The sequence below is a fragment of the Rhopalosiphum maidis genome, chromosome 3, assembly GCF_003676215.2.
Source record: "Rhopalosiphum maidis isolate BTI-1 chromosome 3, ASM367621v3, whole genome shotgun sequence".
Classification (NCBI taxonomy): domain Eukaryota; kingdom Metazoa; phylum Arthropoda; class Insecta; order Hemiptera; family Aphididae; genus Rhopalosiphum; species Rhopalosiphum maidis.
Genome location: NC_040879.1, coordinates 24,935,689 through 24,956,160, shown reverse-complemented (window position 1 = coordinate 24,956,160; position 20,472 = coordinate 24,935,689). Strand labels below are relative to the sequence as shown.

The 20,472-nt window shown below is 31.1% G+C and overlaps 1 protein-coding gene and 1 non-coding gene across 2 annotated transcripts; both read left to right on the top strand.

Annotated features, from left to right (window-relative positions):
* Window positions 1–804: 804 nt before the first annotated feature.
* Window positions 805–876, top strand: Trnad-guc. Its single transcript has one exon. It is a non-coding gene; the product is annotated as a tRNA-Asp (tRNA).
* Window positions 877–5,807: 4,931 nt separating this feature from the next.
* On the top strand, window positions 5,808–19,135 carry LOC113559266. Its single transcript, XM_026964928.1, has 7 exons — window positions 5,808–5,868; window positions 10,031–10,206; window positions 10,662–10,811; window positions 11,658–11,757; window positions 12,661–12,982; window positions 16,554–16,820; window positions 18,112–19,135. The coding sequence occupies exons 1-7, from the start codon at window positions 5,808–5,810 to the stop codon at window positions 18,671–18,673; spliced, it is 1,638 nt and encodes a 545-aa protein (XP_026820729.1). The 3' UTR covers window positions 18,674–19,135.
* Window positions 19,136–20,472: the final 1,337 nt, after the last annotated feature.

Here is a 20,472-nt window from a genome sequence, read left to right as displayed (position 1 = left end):
TATAAATAGCAAAGTTTGGCATCATTCTAATACAATTTTACTTAGATGATTATTTAGATATTTTCGAATAATTCGAATAGTTTTCAGTAATTTTATCTTAGTTAACATGTGTTTGAAAATTTGGTAATTAAAACATTTACGTATTAAAAAACAATAGTTAGCATTGTATTTTAAGTTCACTATTGTAAATCTTCTTTTATTTGAAATAGATATAGAAAAATACTATAAATGAAACAAATATAGAACCATCTAAAGAAGAAACTAGAGAGTAAATAATTCGAATATATTTGTATTTTATATTAACATTATTATGTTTGAAAATTATTCAATTGCATTTTTATTCGAAAAATTATTAAAAAAATAATCGTCTTACGACAATCGCATTCGATCCAAAACGGATGTTTAATATTGCAAGTTCAACTTTTCTACAGTATAAAATTAGTTTTGGCATAACATATTTAAAAGTTTTCCAATTGATAGTCTCAAAATTATATAGACAAACAATTTCGAAAATCGTAGTGAGATAATAAATATTAAATTTCACGGGGAAAACGACGATGCTATACGTCCTTTTGCCTATACCGCACTTTTTACATACGATTGCCATTAATAATAAAATAAAAAAGTATAAACCATAATCCATAAAAATTAATATTTTTATATTACACAAAGGGAGTATGAGGATAAAAAGATATCAAGTTGTATGACAAACAAATACATTTTATATTTTTTGTGTTATTATTTTATGTTTCAGTATATGACAAGCATAATCAATAGGCAGTTATTTCGACGAGCTCTTCACAATCCTCGGTAGTATAGTGGTAAGTATCCCCGCCTGTCACGCGGGAGACCGGGGTTCGATTCCCCGCCGGGGAGGAAAACTTTTTGCACTTTTTTATAGTTTAATATTTTTTTTTACGTATTCCTATTCTTAATTTTTATCTTTCTTTTCATACGAATATACTAGACAGGCCTAAGTACTAGTTTATCAGTTATCACCATCGTCATTCGTCTATGTGTTTTTATCTTTCTTTGCTACAATAAAATTCAATAATATAATATTATGTCGACATGGAAACTATTAAATCGGTTATGTTATTCACTTTGTATCTACATTCGTTAATCGTAGAATGCTTTAAAACATGCTTCATACAGCAAAAAAAAAAAAACACAAAATATGCAATCGCTTAATAATGAATCGATTATTTATGAAAGTGGCCGAGACGAAAAAATAATAATTTCAGTAAATTAATAAACCTGCATTATTCATAGATAAACTGAATGTAAAAATACAAAAACACGATATACTACCATATGTACTCGTTTTATTGACTCGTTTAAAAAATATATAATCCGTTTATAGCCACAGAATAGATTTTTTTTTTAAAGTAACTTATGTAAGTTGGTATTGACAAACTATTCAAAAGTTAATTACATGAATTATATGAATACTCACTGCTGTAATAACTTATTACTTATAATAATATAATTGCTATATTTCGGAAAAAAATAATTCAACCAACCATATAACTAATAGACAATAGTAAAATAAATTACAATATTAGCAATATTAATGTATAATAAAATAAATTGTGTAAGATGAGTTGACGACCGTCTCCATTTAGAACCGTTTTTGTTTGCAATTATTTATCATTTACCGTCAAATATTGACGTGAAATATTAAATAGATTCAAACGTGTAATAGCGCGATTTCTCCTCAAACAATTTTAATAATTTTATATTTTTATTAACCAAAAAATATTAATAAGTAGTATCTATAAACTGAAAATTATTCCAATATTATTTAAACTTTAAATTCTGTGCGGATCGATAAATTTATTGTTTTTGCATTGATGTATTTTATTTTTTCTTCATATTATTATACTAATAAAGAATGAACAGCTCGAACAAAAACTTAAAATTTAATATAAGGCTTCTCATTAGTTCATCTTATACTGTTCTAAAAATATCAACAATATATATACACAATTTGTGTGAATAGACGTTTCAAGTTTTAACTTTGACAAAATTGCATATTTAAACGAAAAATAACATTTTTAGTAAATGTTATTACATTATAATTGTATTCAAAACACATTACTTCAAAACTTTTCTCATTGTAATGTATTGATATTTGTTATACATATTGAATTTTTAAAATATTTATATAAATTATTAAAATTATTTACCATGGTCCTATTCACATAGTTTTAACGTACATCTACAGCATTTGCACTTAAATCGATAACAATAAAATATGATGATGTAATATTATATTCGTCATGTTTTTGGAAAAAATTAATTCGACCTTAGAATGTATATATAGACTGCGCTCACACTCAGATTAGTCATTCTTATAAAGTTATAAAATGATTCAATTTGTTGAAATTCAACAAATCCATTATAGTTACTTTCTCAATGTCGATGTACACTCAACACTTATTGATACAGCATAGCAGTTACCAACTTATTCACTTTTTTTTTTATTTATATATTCTATAAGAGACCTTAAAATGAAAAAAAAAATATAGATAACTCATTGGTTTTACTAAGTTAATTATTTTTAATAATGAATGTAAAAACCTATTACACACATTTGGTACGAATCTTTTATCGATATGATGTCAGGAAAGCAAGAACGAATGACATATCATCAGTTGTATACTAACTATAATATATAAAATAAAATAATAGACCTTCATTTTATACTCGGAGGAAAAAAATTAATAACAATTACATTAATTAATTTTGTACACATAAAAAAATAATCTTTGCTTTATCTGGGAGCACTGAGTTTTGTAAAATGCTTTGGAAATAATGTGCTTTGCTTTATTTATCGGAAACAGTACTTATATTTTGATGGAATTTGGAAATTATAACCTAACACGATTTTGTCGAAGGAAATGGTGCGATTTGCACTCAACTTAGAAAAACATTTAATACATCCTGGAAATTTTATATTTCAAAAAAATATTACACCATTAAAATCTTTGTCGTTTTTCTTTCATCAACATTGATTTTGCCGTAGATACTGCGTTTTTCATTTTCGCTGATCTCTTTAGTCTAAATAATATTATGGTAAGACACGAATTTATTTTGTAAAAATACAAACTCAAAAAGTATAAAATATCACAAATTTCAATATTTTTTTACGGTCCGTCGAACTGTTTTATGTAAAAAGTCTAAATCTATCTGTGTTCACTGTACAAGTTCGGTCATTATTAATATTGCAGTTATTGTTTACTATTATCGGTAGTGAGCAATACGATTTTTACCTTTTACCTTCTATTTTCCACCAAATAAATCAATAATAGAAACTTCCGACATACATACGATGAAATCAGGCCGTGTTTATTTCATCGCGGATTAAAAATCTCGTATGCCTACAGTGTCGTGTTTCATATTCGTTGTATATTATTATATCATGTTCGTGTCGCGAGTGTTAAAATGCCGAAAACATCGAACAATAGTCGTGTGCCTACCTACCTATACATACTATTGTATATATACACCTACGACACGTATCCGAGTTTGTAGAAAACATTTTTTTTCCGCAGATACGATAACATTAATTCAATAATTCATGGTCGATGTAGACAGAGACGGCTGCTTTATCGCGTCGAGCAATGCATTGAATTAGAAAAAGGAAAAACGTCATAAATTAACGCGGCATTAACGATTTGGAACTTTTAACACGTCACGACGAATGACTGTTACTATATTGATGGGCATCCGTGCGCGTTATCCGTACGACCACGCTGACTTGTGCGAAACCGAAATCCCGTCGTACGCTACAGTTTGATAAAATTCTTATAACAATGAGTTTATTTAGAGCGACATCGACTTGACGTTTTTCTGTCAAAACTCATTGTGTCAGATACTCAGGAAATATCTATATATATGTGCCCAGCTTGCGAAAAGTCCAAAAGTTGTATGATAACACGTATTTTTAATGTATTAATAATAATTGTAATAGTTGATATTTATACATTATACATACTCTCAGGCAGCGTTTGGGGTGGGTATATGAAGATGAAATTTCCACACTTATAGTATTTGATGGAGGCAGAACGATAAGCATATATTTTTTGCTCCGTCGACACACACACACACATATATATATACATAAAAGAGTGTGAGGAGGCAAAAGAAAAATGAATGGTTATTCGGTTTAGGAGTGTATATTGCATTGCAATGTAATCGAATGAAAAAAAAATCCAATTGTGTAAGATATATTATAATAATATCTGATGTTACTAAACGTTATTAACTTATAATATTATTTGTAGTCAATGCCGAATTTCTGACAAACGTAACGATGTAAAGAAATCATTATTAATTATTAATTATTTTATTCATTCATAGCTATTGCCTATTATTAATAATTAAATAATTTTAATTAAAATCATTAGGTAGGTATGTAAAGTAAATAAACGTAATGATGAATAAGCTCTTCGAATAATATTTCTTGAATTTCAATAAAATAACTTGAATTGTTATTTTTCTTTTTAATATCCAACTACGTTAAATTTTAACTTAAATTTCTAAAAAAAAGTTTTATTTTAAGTTTTCATGCTTTTAACCGATGGACATGAAAAAATCTAAAATAATCTAAAAGTATCGAAAAGTCTACAAATAGCACAAAAACGTCTTAAATGTTTTGAAAATTATATTATGTTAAATGTTGGTACCTATAGAAAGTATATAAAATAAATATTTTGTGAACAAATCAAATCTCAACAATATTTTATTTTTGAATGAAAAAAAATCGATTTCATTAATATAACTGGTTTTAGCAAAATCGTTTTTGCTTTTCTCAGTTATTTTGAAAAATAATTGATATATATTTTTTAATACTCTCAATGTACCAACTACTAAATAAATACAATTTACTTCTTGAAAACACACACGAAGATGAAAATCGAAGCATTTTTTCTACTATACATGCAGTTATACGCATAATACGACACAAAAAATTAAAATAAAATCACACATTATTGTAAAATCAATCACTCCACTCGGAATCTAAAATTTTTACGATGTATTAATATGGTGTATTAAATACATTTTAAATTTAATTATTGTAGGCACACACGCGTGTACAATTAAAATTACTAAAACAAATTATTATTATATTAAAAAAAATCGTGTACAAGTTTTTGGACATACGTTTCTGCGATAAACATTTCATGATAGGTATGTATGTATAGGTACTAAGTATTATATTCAATTCTAATCGGAATTTTTATCCATCAGCTACAGCTGCGCGTATAAGTATAGGTAGGTACACAATATATTATGTTTGAAACAATCGTCTAAACGTATATAGCAAAAATAAAAAAATATAATTTATAAATTAATTTGTTTGTTAACAACGTCTGGTACAGTAATATTGACCTTGTATATTATTCAGACTTACATACCATATATTGATAAATTCGCACGTCGATATATATTATAATATTATAAGCACGCAGCAAGACTTTCACGACTGTTGCCCGTTCAGTGGCTCTACCTGTCGGTACGGCGACGAGTGTAACGCCCCGGTGAAATGCGTCCCGGCGTATATAAGACAATAAATTGACGCGCCGCAGCCAAGTGTGAAACCGAGTCTTGTTCCGTCCGTCACTGTTGCGGACAGTCGTACACGTTGATTTTCGAGAGACATATAAGAAAATATCATATTGTTATAGTTCACTGGTAGTACTGCAATTGAAATTCCGTTTAATTAGTATCTGTCCGGCAACGCACACGGTCGTGTGCAATTTGTTTGTTCGAAAGTGATTGTGCGCTCGCATCAGTCTGTCATGAGGACTACCATGTCAATCTCACTCAGGCTCCTGGCGATCGCATGTCTGATCACCTTTGGTAAGTAACTAAATTATCGTTATTAAATCATTTCTCACATATTAATATCATATACACTATACGTAGCAGGTATTAGCTGCGTCGTATAACACCGCCGTCATATAATATGATGGGTATTGCAGGAGGTTTTTCCGGCGGATTGGTTCGTTGGACGTTATGTCGTACGCCGCATATTATAATATAAACAATGGTCGAATAATTTTTGAAAAAAAGACGTTTAAGTCTCTCGGTTAACCCACTGATAGGATGTTTTGTAATGTGCCGGGTGTCATACTACAATATATATATATATATAGCAGGAACGTTACAACTTTGTCGAGGGTTTTTTTGCAAATAATAACATTCAGCAGTGCCGTATAAAAGGATGTACATAACTGCGTTTTTGAAAGGCATGTGCACTGCTGAAGTATAGGGTAATTTTTTTCTCACACGTTGAAATACACTTGTTCCTTGTATTTATATTAAGAAGGATATATTTGTAATTTAATTAAATGTACTTATTTTCTTCTAAAAGATATAATATGCGCTATGTTTATAATATTATAATAGTAAATTTTTTTAACAATGATAAATCATATAGCCGTTCGGCGTTCGGAAGAGAATTGATTTGAAAATTTTAATCTACTCGTATACATTATTATTCACTAATTTGCTTATAATTTCTAAAGTAATAAATTCAGTTAGTTATGAGACAATTAACAATTTCGTAAAAGCTCTCAGTCAGTAAGCTTTATTTATGTTCTAATTTTAACTTGTATATATTAATTTAGGTATGCTTTTGTGTGTGTGCACACGCAATCATTGAAAACTTCTCGACGTTGTATCACTTTTATGTTCACGTGGAAACAATAATAACATGTCCATATTAATAACGTGTAATTATTATGAAATTCAAACGACATAATATAATATGTTATGTTGTTATTACCAATATAGTACAGATACACGCACAAATACGAAGACTATAGGTTGCAAATAGTTGAATCATAATACGATGACACGAATAACGCAATGTTCGAAGTGTTACTCAACTGCTTAACGAGAAATTTACGTAGGCATACTATTATACTTAAATTCAAAAAAAAAAAAATGACCGCCTATTTCAGTTCAAAGAACGATGATGCGTAGGTTATTCGTGACGCCCACTGAATAAATATTTATAAAAATCGACTGAAATCGTAAAAAATTAATTCGCTCAGACTGAACTCCATTGTCGTTGCAAGACACGCGATGACATGTACTTATATTAGCATAATGCAGGACCGTATAGATGTGTGTGTGTGTGTGTGACGTGTGCACCACGTACATCGAGTTCCTATATAGTCTACACGTATATGTCATTGGCCCACTGGACGTGCTACAAACAATTTAAGTTACGATCCAAACACTATGTGTTATAATATTATTTATTACACATTATATGCTCGCGCGACAGTAGATATCGGATGATGGATAATAATAATGGCCCGTGGGCGACAACCGTGTCTAAAGATGATTTCACTCGAATTCCCGCAGCAAAATAGGTGCGCACGTTATTTACACTATACGCACAGGAATACGATTATCGCGACACCCGGATGTTATGTCGTGTGGGTTTTCGTCGCTTTTCTTTGGACCGGCGTGCGGTTTTTCCTCGTGCGTCGTAAATATAATATGTGCGAGCAAGCCCTCGAGCTACGGATGACACGCGAGCAATATTTAAAAAATATATTATAATCGTTTCGATCGACTCTCCTGCTTCTTCACCCCAACTCCATCATATTCACTTCTGCGCCGAAGGGCCGCGTGATTTATCGATCGACCGGCGTGTATACCGCACTATGATTTCTAAACGGCAATACAATGTTTACTCGACAGCACACTTTCCGATTATCATTCACGAGTCGCATCCGCCGATCGTTAATGATATCATTTTTTCTCTTTATCGGCCTGCACAACACGTACTATAGTATACTGTATACGTATATTGCCCGCGCATGTAAAGGGTCCTCGCGCACGCGTCCGTCGTCAAAACTGTCACGTCGTTGCGTTAAGATCGAACACGCGCGTATATAGGTACATATATATATATATATACACGTAGAAAGTAGGACGCGCGTGTACCTACTCGGAGCTTTCCCCCTCCCGCCGCATCGCTCATTCCCCGTCTACGCTTCCTTCCTTCCGATATATGATTATATTATAACAAGACCGCACGCAAAATAATATATATCTACGCCGTGTCCTGCACAGACTCTGCACGCGAGCCGTTTTTAAATTTCGTCCGACCCGGTCGCGTGAAAGTGAATACATTGTCTCGTATAGTGCAACAACAACAACAACAACAACAACAACAACACTATAGGTAGTAGTAATACCCATAAGTCGTAATTTGTGATCCGCACGTACGATGACAGCGGTATATGTAGCAGATTGGCAGGTATACATAGGATTTATAGCCGAACACGTGCAATGTAACAACAGTAGGTAAACCGTGTCGTCGTCGATGACGTGCGAGCGTAAACGAGGTCGTGCGTGCACGTCCCAAGTTCATCAACATTACGCGGCCGAACCGACACCGGAAGGTATTATACTCGTATTATTGCCGCACATATCCATTATAATATTATACGCGACACGGGTACGAAACGATAAACCGAAAACCGTTCGCGTGCCTTACCTATAAGCACACATACATATTATATTCCGTATAAAGCTCCGACCCCGCACACGCGTATCCGACCGGATCCGTCGTGATGGTAATATCATACAGATGCGTTTAAATGAGCGTTCCGACGCACCTACCGCAATGCCGGGTCAGAGCGTCTTGAACGCATAATATCCTACACATATTACACAGAGCTCAGAGGTACACTACGCTACGGACACGAACGACTGACCCGACACGCAGCAATAGTTGTTATTCTTCTCGCAGGCTCGTTATCGTCGTCGTTAATATTATAATTATTCGCGTTGGAAATATTTTCGATTCGAATTATAAAAAATATTAGCCTCGGCAACGAGAAAAAATAACCGTTCGGAACGAAGTAACGCGTCGACGAATATAGTATTATATGTAGGATACCCGACATCTCGGTTTGCGGGTTCGTCTTGTATTCTTGAATCGCGCAATAACCATATTATACGCGATGTCCAAATATTATTTATCGTTGATTTATAGTCTATGTTCGAGATGAGTTTCGCCCGGCAATTTGGTTGTGAGGCAATGCTGCATTTTCCATAACCACCGCCACAGCTTTTTATATTTTAAATACTTAATATATACCTACTATAGTATATACACACTGTAAACGTGTACGATAAAATACTTATTAATATTCTAAAATTAAATTATGAAATTGTGATTAGTTAAAATAATTGATTTACAAATCATAATTTAAGCATAAATATTTGTGTAACTTAATACTTAAATCGAGTTAATATTTACATACATTTAATGTTTATGATAATTTGTAAAATAATAAAATAAAAATATTAATCTAACTTTAAAGGTTAGATGCCATTTTCTAAATATGTGTAATAAGTGACATAATATTAATAAAATGTAAATGTTCATATTTAAGATATTGAAACTAATATAATATGTTTGAGGTAGGTTAGAGGTTTTATAGCAACTATTTGCTTGCCAAACGTTGGCAGATATAAAATATATTTACTATAACATTTTGAAATGGATTAATTAGTATTCACAAACCGCAATAAATTAAAATTTACGATTATGGGTTATCGACATATTATATAATATAGAATTTAATTATTAATAATATTATAAAATATTCTTCAAGTTAAATAGGTAATAAAATCGATTAATTGTATGATAGTACTATAGTACCTACTTTATATATTGTAAATTACAATTTGTAATATTAATATAGGTGTAGTATATCAGTAGATATTATGATTTTAGGCAATGCACAAGAATTATGTTTAATATAAAAAGTTTTTGTTTAATCAAATAATAAACTATTTAATAAAGCCTGCATGTAGGTAGGCAATGTAATAAGCCTACTTTATAATATGAGTGTATATTTGATGTAAATTAGAATATTTAACTCAGTTTGTTCTAAAAATTAAACTTATTTTGATTTTCTGATAAGTTAGATTGGTAAGAGATACACTATTGTTTTAACTAATTATCAAATTTGTCATTTTTTTTTCACAGGATCTTGTGATTCGCTATTGTCTCGTATTAAACGCCAACAAGCGTCAACAAGTGAACCAAAAAAAGAGGAAAGTTTTGAGATCGAAATATGTAAAGACAAAGACGCAGGAGAATGGTTTCGGTTAACTGCACAAGATGGTGACAGCTGCCGTGACGTCATTCAGTGCACATCATCAGTAAGTAAAATATTATTATTTTTTCCAATGAATATGGTATGGATATACATATATATATATAATTTCAGTAGTTTCAGTGACCTATAAATACCTATATATTTAAAACGTATTGATAGTTATCATAAATTATAATATTACTCAGCCCGTATAAACTGTATGTTAATTATATACCAATTAGGTATACCATAATCGGCATAAATACAACTTGGTTTTTAGTCATTCGTTTTGAAAATTAGAAAAATTTACACATTTATTATATATTTATAATTTATATGCATCAATATTTTAGTCCAATGTTTGTAATCTGCAAAGCCCAATCTGAATTTATTAAGTAATAAATACCTCAAGTACCTCAAATAATTAAGGATTTTACTTGCATATTACACGGTTTCCGGTTAAATAATATATATATATATATCAGCGACTTTAATGAGTTTAATTTGTACATTTTACAGGGACTGCAAGCCATTCGTTGTCCTGCCGGTTTGTATTTCGACATAGAAAAACAAACATGTGACTGGAAGGCCGCAGTAAAGAATTGCAAGTTGAAGAATAAAGAACGCAAAGTCAAACCTTTATTGTTCACAGACGAACCATTGTGTCAGGTATTAGATAAAAGATTGTTTTTTTGTATAGATTTATAGTGCATATATTATATAGTTATATCATTGTTGTACGCATGCGATTTACGATTACATATTATTATAGATAATGATGATACGTTAGATAATGATAATGCAAACTATTATTTCAGTTCTGCATTGATGTTCTGCATTGATGTTGAAGGTCTTTCAATGATTAATCCTCGAGTTGTTTTTTAACTCGATTTTCAGAGTTCAAATTAGATTTAAACGCATTTTATAACGACTAATATTAGATACGCACTACTGTATTATATTAACGGACATTTGTAAATACATTTCGACAACGATTAGTATTAGTTTGAACTCTTCTTCGAATATTATTTACATTTAACATAGATACAGGTAAACACTAAAATATCTGCATGAGAAATATGTCCAAAAAACATCCGCCCAAGATTCTCAAAGTTCGTATATTTTAAAAAAGATGCCTAATAAATTATTAGTAATAATCGACTTAGGTGATCATTATCGTAAGTTTTACAGATATTTACGGCACGTCCATTTTAATACATTTTTTTTTTTATCGTCTAGATGCAATATAGAAAATAATAATCTTAGTTGTTTCAAATTTTCATCAATTGTTTATTCCTGTGGAACAATAAAGCATTTGAAAAAGAGTTATCATTTATGGTGCCGCACATGGGTTCTAAAAGCATATGCCTAAATAAATTATTAAAATACTTAACTTTTAATCAAATACGATTATTTCGTTTGCATATATTTTATTTACATAGAATATACATTCACTCGTGTTAAATACATTTATATACATATTTTAATATACGTTTATATTTCCCATTACTATAGGACGGAGAATTGTCTTGTGGTGATAAGTCTTGTATTGAACGAGGACTGTTTTGTAATGGTGAAAAGAATTGTCCCGACGGTTCAGATGAAAATTCTTGTGGTTCGTATGAATTAATAATTACTATTAAACGAAATGAGTTAAGTGTAAAATCATAATTAATTTCAAATTGGCAAATAATAATTAAAACAATATGTATTATAAGATACGTATGGCACATAGGCATTAGGTCTTAGTGTTTATAACTGAATACTATTTTAGGTTAAAAAAGAATCATAAATCATTGATTTAAAGTTTGACTAAATGAAAAGTTTAGCAATATTTATTTCAAATTTATAAATTATACATTTCCATCATCTGATTATTAAAAATACGTTTGATTAATATAATGTATTGACGCTGTTATTCACGCCTAGATTTAAAAGTAGAAAAATGTTTTGTACATAACATAAATTATCTATTTGTATTATTCGTAGTTAGAAGCAATATATTATTTTTTTTGTATATTTGATCTTTATTTAATTTTTTCTAAGCTATTACTTAACATTCAAATGTATTTCAATTTCTAACTAAGCTACAATAAATTTTTACTGGTGTAAAATTTATTTCACACAACTATAATTTTAAATTTTAAATCGCACGCTAATATATTATTCTGACAATCATATTTCATTTTAAATTGTTGACATCATGTGAAATTATTTATCTTACAAAAAAAAAAAAAAAAATACTGATTGTTTAGCTAAGATAATTGAAAAAAATTATAATTACTATACAGACATGAACTTTATTAAAAAATTTTATCAATGTGCAAGCATACAATATAGATACGGTTGTAGGTACTCGTTTTTTTTTGTGTTATAAAAACTATAATACATGACATGCTATAAACAATATCACATCGTAGCCTTGCCGGGAATTTTAAAATTACTATACGGTTCAATAAGCTCTAATTACGGACGTGGTAATTATTTAATTAAATTTCATTTTTTTTTTTATCTACAGATAACGATAATGATCCTAATCGCGCACCGCCTTGTGATCCAGCCGTGTGCGTTTTACCCGACTGCTTCTGCTCCGAAGACGGCACCGGAATACCAAACGACTTGCCGGCCAAAGAAGTCCCTCAGATGATTACGATCACCTTTGACGATGCCATCAACAATAACAACATCGAACTGTACAAGGAAATATTCAACGGCAAACGCAGGAATCCCAACGGCTGTGACATCAAAGCCACGTTTTTCGTGTCACACAAGTACACCAACTACTCGGCGGTACAGGAAACTCACAGAAAAGGCCACGAAATCGCAGTGCACTCTATAACGTACGTACTATATTATTAAATAAATGCACTTAATACCTGTACACGTACATGTTCTTACACGAGATTTTCGAAATCCATCGCTACGGCGACGTAGTACATTCGTCCGAGTCGAACAAACGTGTTTCTGTTCCGGTTAAATGATATTATTGTGAAATAGCTGCGAATAAGTCTGGATAGAAACACGACGGCATAATAATAATACATAATTATGCATTATTGCATTATACATTATGTTATATGAAATACCTACAATTTCGGTATATCTAAAAATCAGGTTCTCTAATTCGTATTGGTCTTTTAATCAAATATTAAGATTCAAACGATAGTAGTTGTACGCGTTGTCTCGCCGTGTCCGTGTTATGTATACGATTTGGGATAAATGTATTCATTTCCCTTTCCATTTGAATACATTATAAGCTGTCTGTACCGGACTAATATAAGATAACCAAACCGATACAATATTTTACGCGATAGAAGTAGTATGAAATTTTTGAACAGTCGTGAAAGTAAGTATACCAACAGATAAACTGGAAAGTAAAATCCATCATGTAATAATCCGGTAGGTTAGGTACCTAACCATAATTAATGCGACTAAAGAGAATGGAATCGATTCGGTGAAAAATCATTATTTATAATAATTCCAATACGGATAATAGGTAAAATTAATAAAATAATATTTTACACGTGTCGATGTAATGAAACATATATTGTTTTTATTTTTTTTCAATAACATTTTAATTGGCGAGTAAAATTTCAAATTTGAATTAATGGATTTAAATACCTAATAAATAATCGGCGGCGTATTCTAGGTATTTAACACACTATATGGTGTTATTTCATTATACATTTAATTGAGTAGGACGTGTTATGTCGTCGAGGACGATACCGGTCACAATATTTAAATATTTTCATAAAATTTCGATTAAAAGACCGATAAAATTCTTCTTTTTTTTTTATTATTATTTAATTTAATTTACGACAAATGTTCACAAGGACACCTTCCCGTCGGCAGTTCCAGTTGCGTAATCCAAGTGCACGAGAAATTATATTATGTACCCATACACAATACTGATAATATGTAATAGCATTCCGATCGATGTGTCTGCCGATCACAAGAATGTCGAGAAAATGTTGTATCCGTTTGCATATTGAAATAATACTGACGGTAATGTGTTTGAGTGAAAACCGGTATGAACATGTCAGACAAGTTCTTTTTAGCGGTCTATTTTCTCATTTCTGCTAATCTAATGCTAATGGTTTGGACGTAAGTGTCAAAAAAAAAATATATACATGTATATATCCTATTTAATATTATATTAGGTTATACTTGTATTTTTCAAACCTGTACAACTTGGGCGTGAGGAGTGTATTGCGCAAGTGCACAACACATTAAAGAGAATCTATTCGTTCAAGATTTTAAACTACGGCATCCGTTGACCAATATTTTTTTTTTATTTTTTCCCCTTTTCCGTGAAATCAGCACGATTTAATACGCACGTTTCTCGGTCGTTCTATAAGTTTATAACACAAAAAGAGTAACACTCTTTATTTTTTTTTTCTAAAACATATGGAAGAAACACCTTACCTATTACCTATTATTATTATTATTATTATTCAAAACAACACACGATGAGTCTTTGAAATTAGTTGTGTAAAATATTATAATGTGTGAAGCGTGTGTGTATCGTGAATTTAGTCGAGTTACGAAATTTTAATTCGAATGGATACAAAATTGAAACAATTTAAGCTATTAGAAATTTAATCTAAAATAAATAATTCCAAAATTAGTTCTTTACACTATAAAGAATTCACAACTGTCGCTAATAAACAATTATTAATTTCACATTATATCATTTAATGAGTTATAGTCATGTTATTTTAATCAGTATCTTTAATAATTATTTTAATTTTTATACATTTTCTCCTTGTCTAATTAAAGAACCTATATAATAGAACCTTTCGTAGTTAAAAAATTATATCTTGATTTTTTATTTAATTAAACCTTTTTCCGCAGTGGTACGTGTATTAACATTATAATATAAATAATATAATAATAGCTTATGACGTATACAATCAAATAAATAATAAACCTTGTTTACTTCAGATTATTGATCGACCGATCAACTCAAAGTGAACATATAATTATAGAATATGTAACAATTTTTTTAAGAAGATACTTTAACTAATGTTAAAACACGCACATTGACATCAACATGTGACACCAATCAAAGTTACAACGATTCGTATAATACATTTTTCACTGTCAAAAAAAAAAAAAAAAATTGCGACAAAAGTAATTTTATATTGTGTATACCCATTTACTTTGGTACATAAATAACTATTATTAGTATCTGTTATTATTCTGTGAGTTGAAATTAGTTTACTGTTTCTTAAATATTTATCAATGTAGTAATAAAATAACGATTATAGAATGAAACTTTCACAGAATTTTCAACTATAAACATTTTTATACACCTAGCTACCGACAATTCTATATTTCTTTGTTGATGAACTAATAGATCATTTTTGTTCTATTTATTGATAATTAATATATTAGGTAGTAAACATTATCTCAAAAATCGATAATCAATATTTAAAAATTTCATAAAAAAAAAAAATTATAATATTTGAGGTTAATATATAACGAACTCTACCATTTATAAATTGACTAAAAAGAATAAGAATACATTGGTGAAAGACGGAAGATAGAGGTTTATTAGGTCACTGACATAATAAGTAAAATTTAAAGTACCTATATATAAAAGTAACTTTTATTTTCATTGATCACGTCATAACTCGTTAATTTGTGGTTATACTGGTTTTGTGGTCAAAACGTCATAAAATTAACCACAAAAAGAAAACGTAATTTTAAATTTTAAAAACATCTAACGTAGATAATGGGATAGGTACCTATACTATTTTCTTACAAAATGTTTAAGTGTTTTTTAAATTAATTCAACAAATAATAATGAAACTAAACTTTGGCGCATTGCATTTGTAGGTTTTATTTAGCTCTAGCCTCTAGATACTGCCTGGAGTATATAGTATTCATAAACAAACAATGTTGAAATTTAAAATAATTAACTTTCTTGCCAATATCAATAAATTAATCGATTAGATTCGTGTTTTGTGTTGGCTATTTAAAAGCAAACAAAATCGCGTTTGTATAATATATATATGCGATCACACAAGTCATACATTTCAATGATTATCAATAACTAAACTTGTGGCAGAAACGTTTCGCGATAAAGATAATATGTAAGTGCCTCACTAAAATTCGTTGTTGTTCACGACTGATGGTGTTGAATCATACGCATGTGTAGAAATAAAATGATGATAATATTACGAAGATCCCTAAAGAAATGTCTCGGCGAATCATTTGTAATTTCTGCAGACGGACATTACATGCATAGCGCGAATACAAATACATTTTTTTTGAATCACGACCACACAGTCATCATATACTCATATAGTCGCATATAACAATGCAATTTTAAACCGAAAGTCTTGTGCGAAATGAGATTTTCGTCTAAACGATCGTTACTTATTATTTGTATTTGCGTGTTTACAGGCACAACGACGACGAACAGTTCTGGAGCAACGCCACCGTTGAGGACTGGGCTAAGGAAATGGCCGGTATGCGGATAATCACCGAAAAATACGCGAATCTGACAGACAACAGCGTTGTCGGTTTGAGATCGCCTTATTTGCGCGTGGGTGGCAACAATCAATTCACCATGATGGAGGAACAAGCTTTCTTGTACGATTCATCGATCACTGCACCCCTATCCAACCCACCTCTCTGGCCGTACACCATGTACTTCCGCATGCCCCACAGGTGAGAGGCGTACCTATACAATAATAACATGTAACGCTGTTATTAATCGACAGACGACATTTTCTTATTTTATCACCGTCGATGAAAGTTTATATAATTATATTAACGTTTACCGTTTATCGGACAGCGAAAAACCTACTCATTTGTCAAACGACATACTATTATTATATTATTATACGCTATTGTTTTATTACTTCCGATAACTGTGTGCTGTAAATAGTTTCAAAGCATATAATATATGGTTACGGGCAGAGCGACTTATGATGTCGTTTTATAGATGTTCGGAATATGTGCAATTTTAATTTATTCGGATTGTCTCCGTGCCCCGGGAAGGGAGGGGAAGGTTTTGTGGCCAAAGCGTGATGTGGTGATTTTAAGTATTCTACCCGAGTACGCTCATTACATGTTATTTTCTTACATTTCACACACGTATTGCAGGTACACGACCCGATGTATTATATGACAATTCATAGTATCTCACTACTACTAATAATTGTCATATTATTATTTTTGATTAGGTACTTACCTCCGTATTTTCTATTCGGTAAATTCGTAAATTTTTCAATTTGATAAATTTTGAAGTTTATTGTATGGTAATGCAATGTCATCACTCATCACTATCAGCACTAAAATAATTTTGTTAAATCATTATGATTAATACTTTTAGTTTTTTTTTTTTTAGTAATATATTGCGTCAGCGTCATAATATAATAATATAATGTCATGTTAAATATTTAAATTTGAACTCGCCTTTTGGATACAACATTCAACTTGTTGGAGTATCGAGATTTAGAATAATCTATATTTCGATTTGGATAGTAGGAAGTAGAATGGAATGTTAAATTTCTAGTCGACCATAATATAGATTATATACTGCAAGTATACAGATGTTATTCAATCAGCGAAAGTCGTCTAGTTTCAAGGACTAGCGGGCGTATTCTGTACATGATTTTAAAACAGCTCTATAATAAAATTGTAATTTATTATTTTGTTTTTCATGAATGAATACATATTTAAGATCAAAGTTTTTTTTTTCATTCGAGTATGTACAGACTGTTTTCAATACATTTTAACGGTCGATCCGTATACGATCTAAATTATAATATTATAACGACCGATCGCATTTAAGGTTACCGGCTCAATGACTGCAATACTAATAATACTATAGCTGTTACGGCGAGCATTCTTTACCGGCTCGATCTATAAAAAAGAAAGCATATCGATAATATTATATAGTTTTTCCGCGCGGAATCAGTTTTACTCACAGCCACAATATTTGATTCTCGTATAGATGTCACGGAAACTTGCAACACTGCCCGACTCGTAGTCACGCCGTATGGGAAATGGTGATGAACGAACTTGACAGGCGAGAGGACCCCAACTTCGACGAATACTTGCCCGGTTGCGCCATGGTTGACTCGTGTTCCAACATCTTGTCCGGCGATCAGTTCTATAACTTTTTGAACCACAACTTCGACCGGCATTACGACCAAAACCGCGCGCCCATGGGTCTGTACTTCCACGCCGCCTGGCTGAAGAACAACCCCGAGTACCTGGACGCGTTCCTTTTCTGGATCGACGAAGTGCTGGCCAACCACAACGACGTGTATTTCGTCACCATGACGCAGGTGATCCAATGGATCCAAAAGCCGAGAATCATCAACGAGGTGAAGAACTTCGAACCATGGAGGGAAAAGTGTGTGGTCGAAGGACCGCCGGCCTGTTGGGTACCACACTCGTGCAAGCTGACCAGCAAAGAGGTTCCCGGGGAGACCATCAACTTGCAAACGTGCGTCAGGTGCCCCAACAACTACCCGTGGCTCAACGACCCCACCGGAGACGGTTTCTTCTAAGTCACACGCACATTGTTCCCCGATCTCACACGCCCACACTCATTAATCGAAGAAGAATTTTTTTTTTACAATCCAATATATCATAGTATATATATATATATTTTTTTGAATTTTTATTATTGCTATTATTTTTGTTTTACTTATTATTCTTTTTTTTTTTTTGTTTTTTTTATTATTATTATTTTATCTGCCCGCCGAGACAATGCGTCTCCGTCATTATTCTTATCCCAAACAAAATTATTTAATCAACAGATTTCTATAGGTTCATTATGTGTATCGGGTTTCTCAATTAACTGTGATTGTTGTTGTTTACGACGTCGTCGTCGTCGTTCAAACCACACGACTATACATCGTCAGCATTATGCGACGGCATAACGCGTGTTACTTATTTTATATTGTAATAATCGTCAACATCGATATTAATTAATTTTTTTTTACTTTGATTGTAAGAACTTTTTTCAAGAAAAAAAAAACAGTTAGGTACTTTTGTAAAAATTAATGAAACGTTGTATCTATAGATAGTAAATAAATTATATTAATATTTAATTGTCTCGTGATTTTCAATGCAAAGCTATATATTATGATTATTTTGTTTTCAATCTAGAGGCATCCTATAACTGCAAGTTACATGAAATAATGCAGGTAAGCCTGAGTGTCTCGGGTCTCCTATAAGTTTAGAGTCATAAATATTTCATAATATATGCAAATGCAAAAGATAAAACCAATAACACTGCAAGTACCTACGCCACATACAATAATAATAGGCACGAATTAGAACAATTAAAAGTGCCTCTAAAATCTCAAAAATACATAAACGTATACCTAATGTTTAATTAAAAAAATTAAAACGTTGTACCTGCACGGTTGTCTTTAAACGACTTCGGTACCCACGAAGTAAATATTTTTACTTTTTCCCGTATTAAAATAATTATACATAAGTATAAATGTCATCGATTTATGAACATGAGTCATCGTTTTGAAAGTATTATATGAGATATTTTTTTCTCGAAAAGAATAATGTACACATTCTCTTCTACGAAATCGATTTTGTGTTTAGTTTTTCTGAATTTATTCATCAGAATTCACGGCGAAATGTTACGAACAATTAACAATGTTGGCGTTATTAAATCAATTGTCTTTGGAGAATATTCTCAAACAATCGCACGCCCTCGTCACATCGTGTGTATAAAACAAAACAATACTTACATCATAATATTAATAGTACTTATATGCGTCGTCCCTACTTATCGTAAAGGGTAATTAATTTTACTTCTCGAGAATAGCACGAGTGACAGGTCATATACAATGCATACGTATTATTGCACACTATACATGTCTGATTAAGTTTGATTTTTAATCGATCGAAATCATCAATATAAAAAAAAAAAAGACTACGGTTTATTATTATTCAATTATCTACACGAGTGTATTGTGAGTATAATACTATCGACAAACACGGACGAGGAAGAGTGGCATAATAATTTAAATAGGTATCTGCACATATTTCTTGTAATTTGTGAGGCACTAGTCTAGATAAATATAATACATAAATTATTATATAGGTATATACCACATTGCCACGTCTATACATATTGTTTTATTACGCGTGTAGCCTTGACGGACGAGGACTTTTTCTCGGCGACAACGGGGGGTAGATTTCCGACGAGAAAACAAAAACATTAATCTCGATTTACAAAACAGTAGTTCATAATATAATACGACAATTAATTTAATATTTCAAACTCTGCTCATCGCTATGATATAATCAATAATATGTGTGTCAGCGGAGTTGTGCAGAC

Coding starts and splice junctions, on each gene's coding strand:
- LOC113559266 (XM_026964928.1), top strand. CDS start 5,808: ATGAGGACTACCATGTCAATCTCACTCAGGCTCCTGGCGATCGCATGT. Junction 10,207..10,661: donor TCATTCAGTGCACATCATCA/GTAAGTAAAATA, acceptor TACATTTTACAG/GGACTGCAAGCCATTCGTTG. Junction 16,821..18,111: donor TACTTCCGCATGCCCCACAG/GTGAGAGGCGTA, acceptor ATTCTCGTATAG/ATGTCACGGAAACTTGCAAC.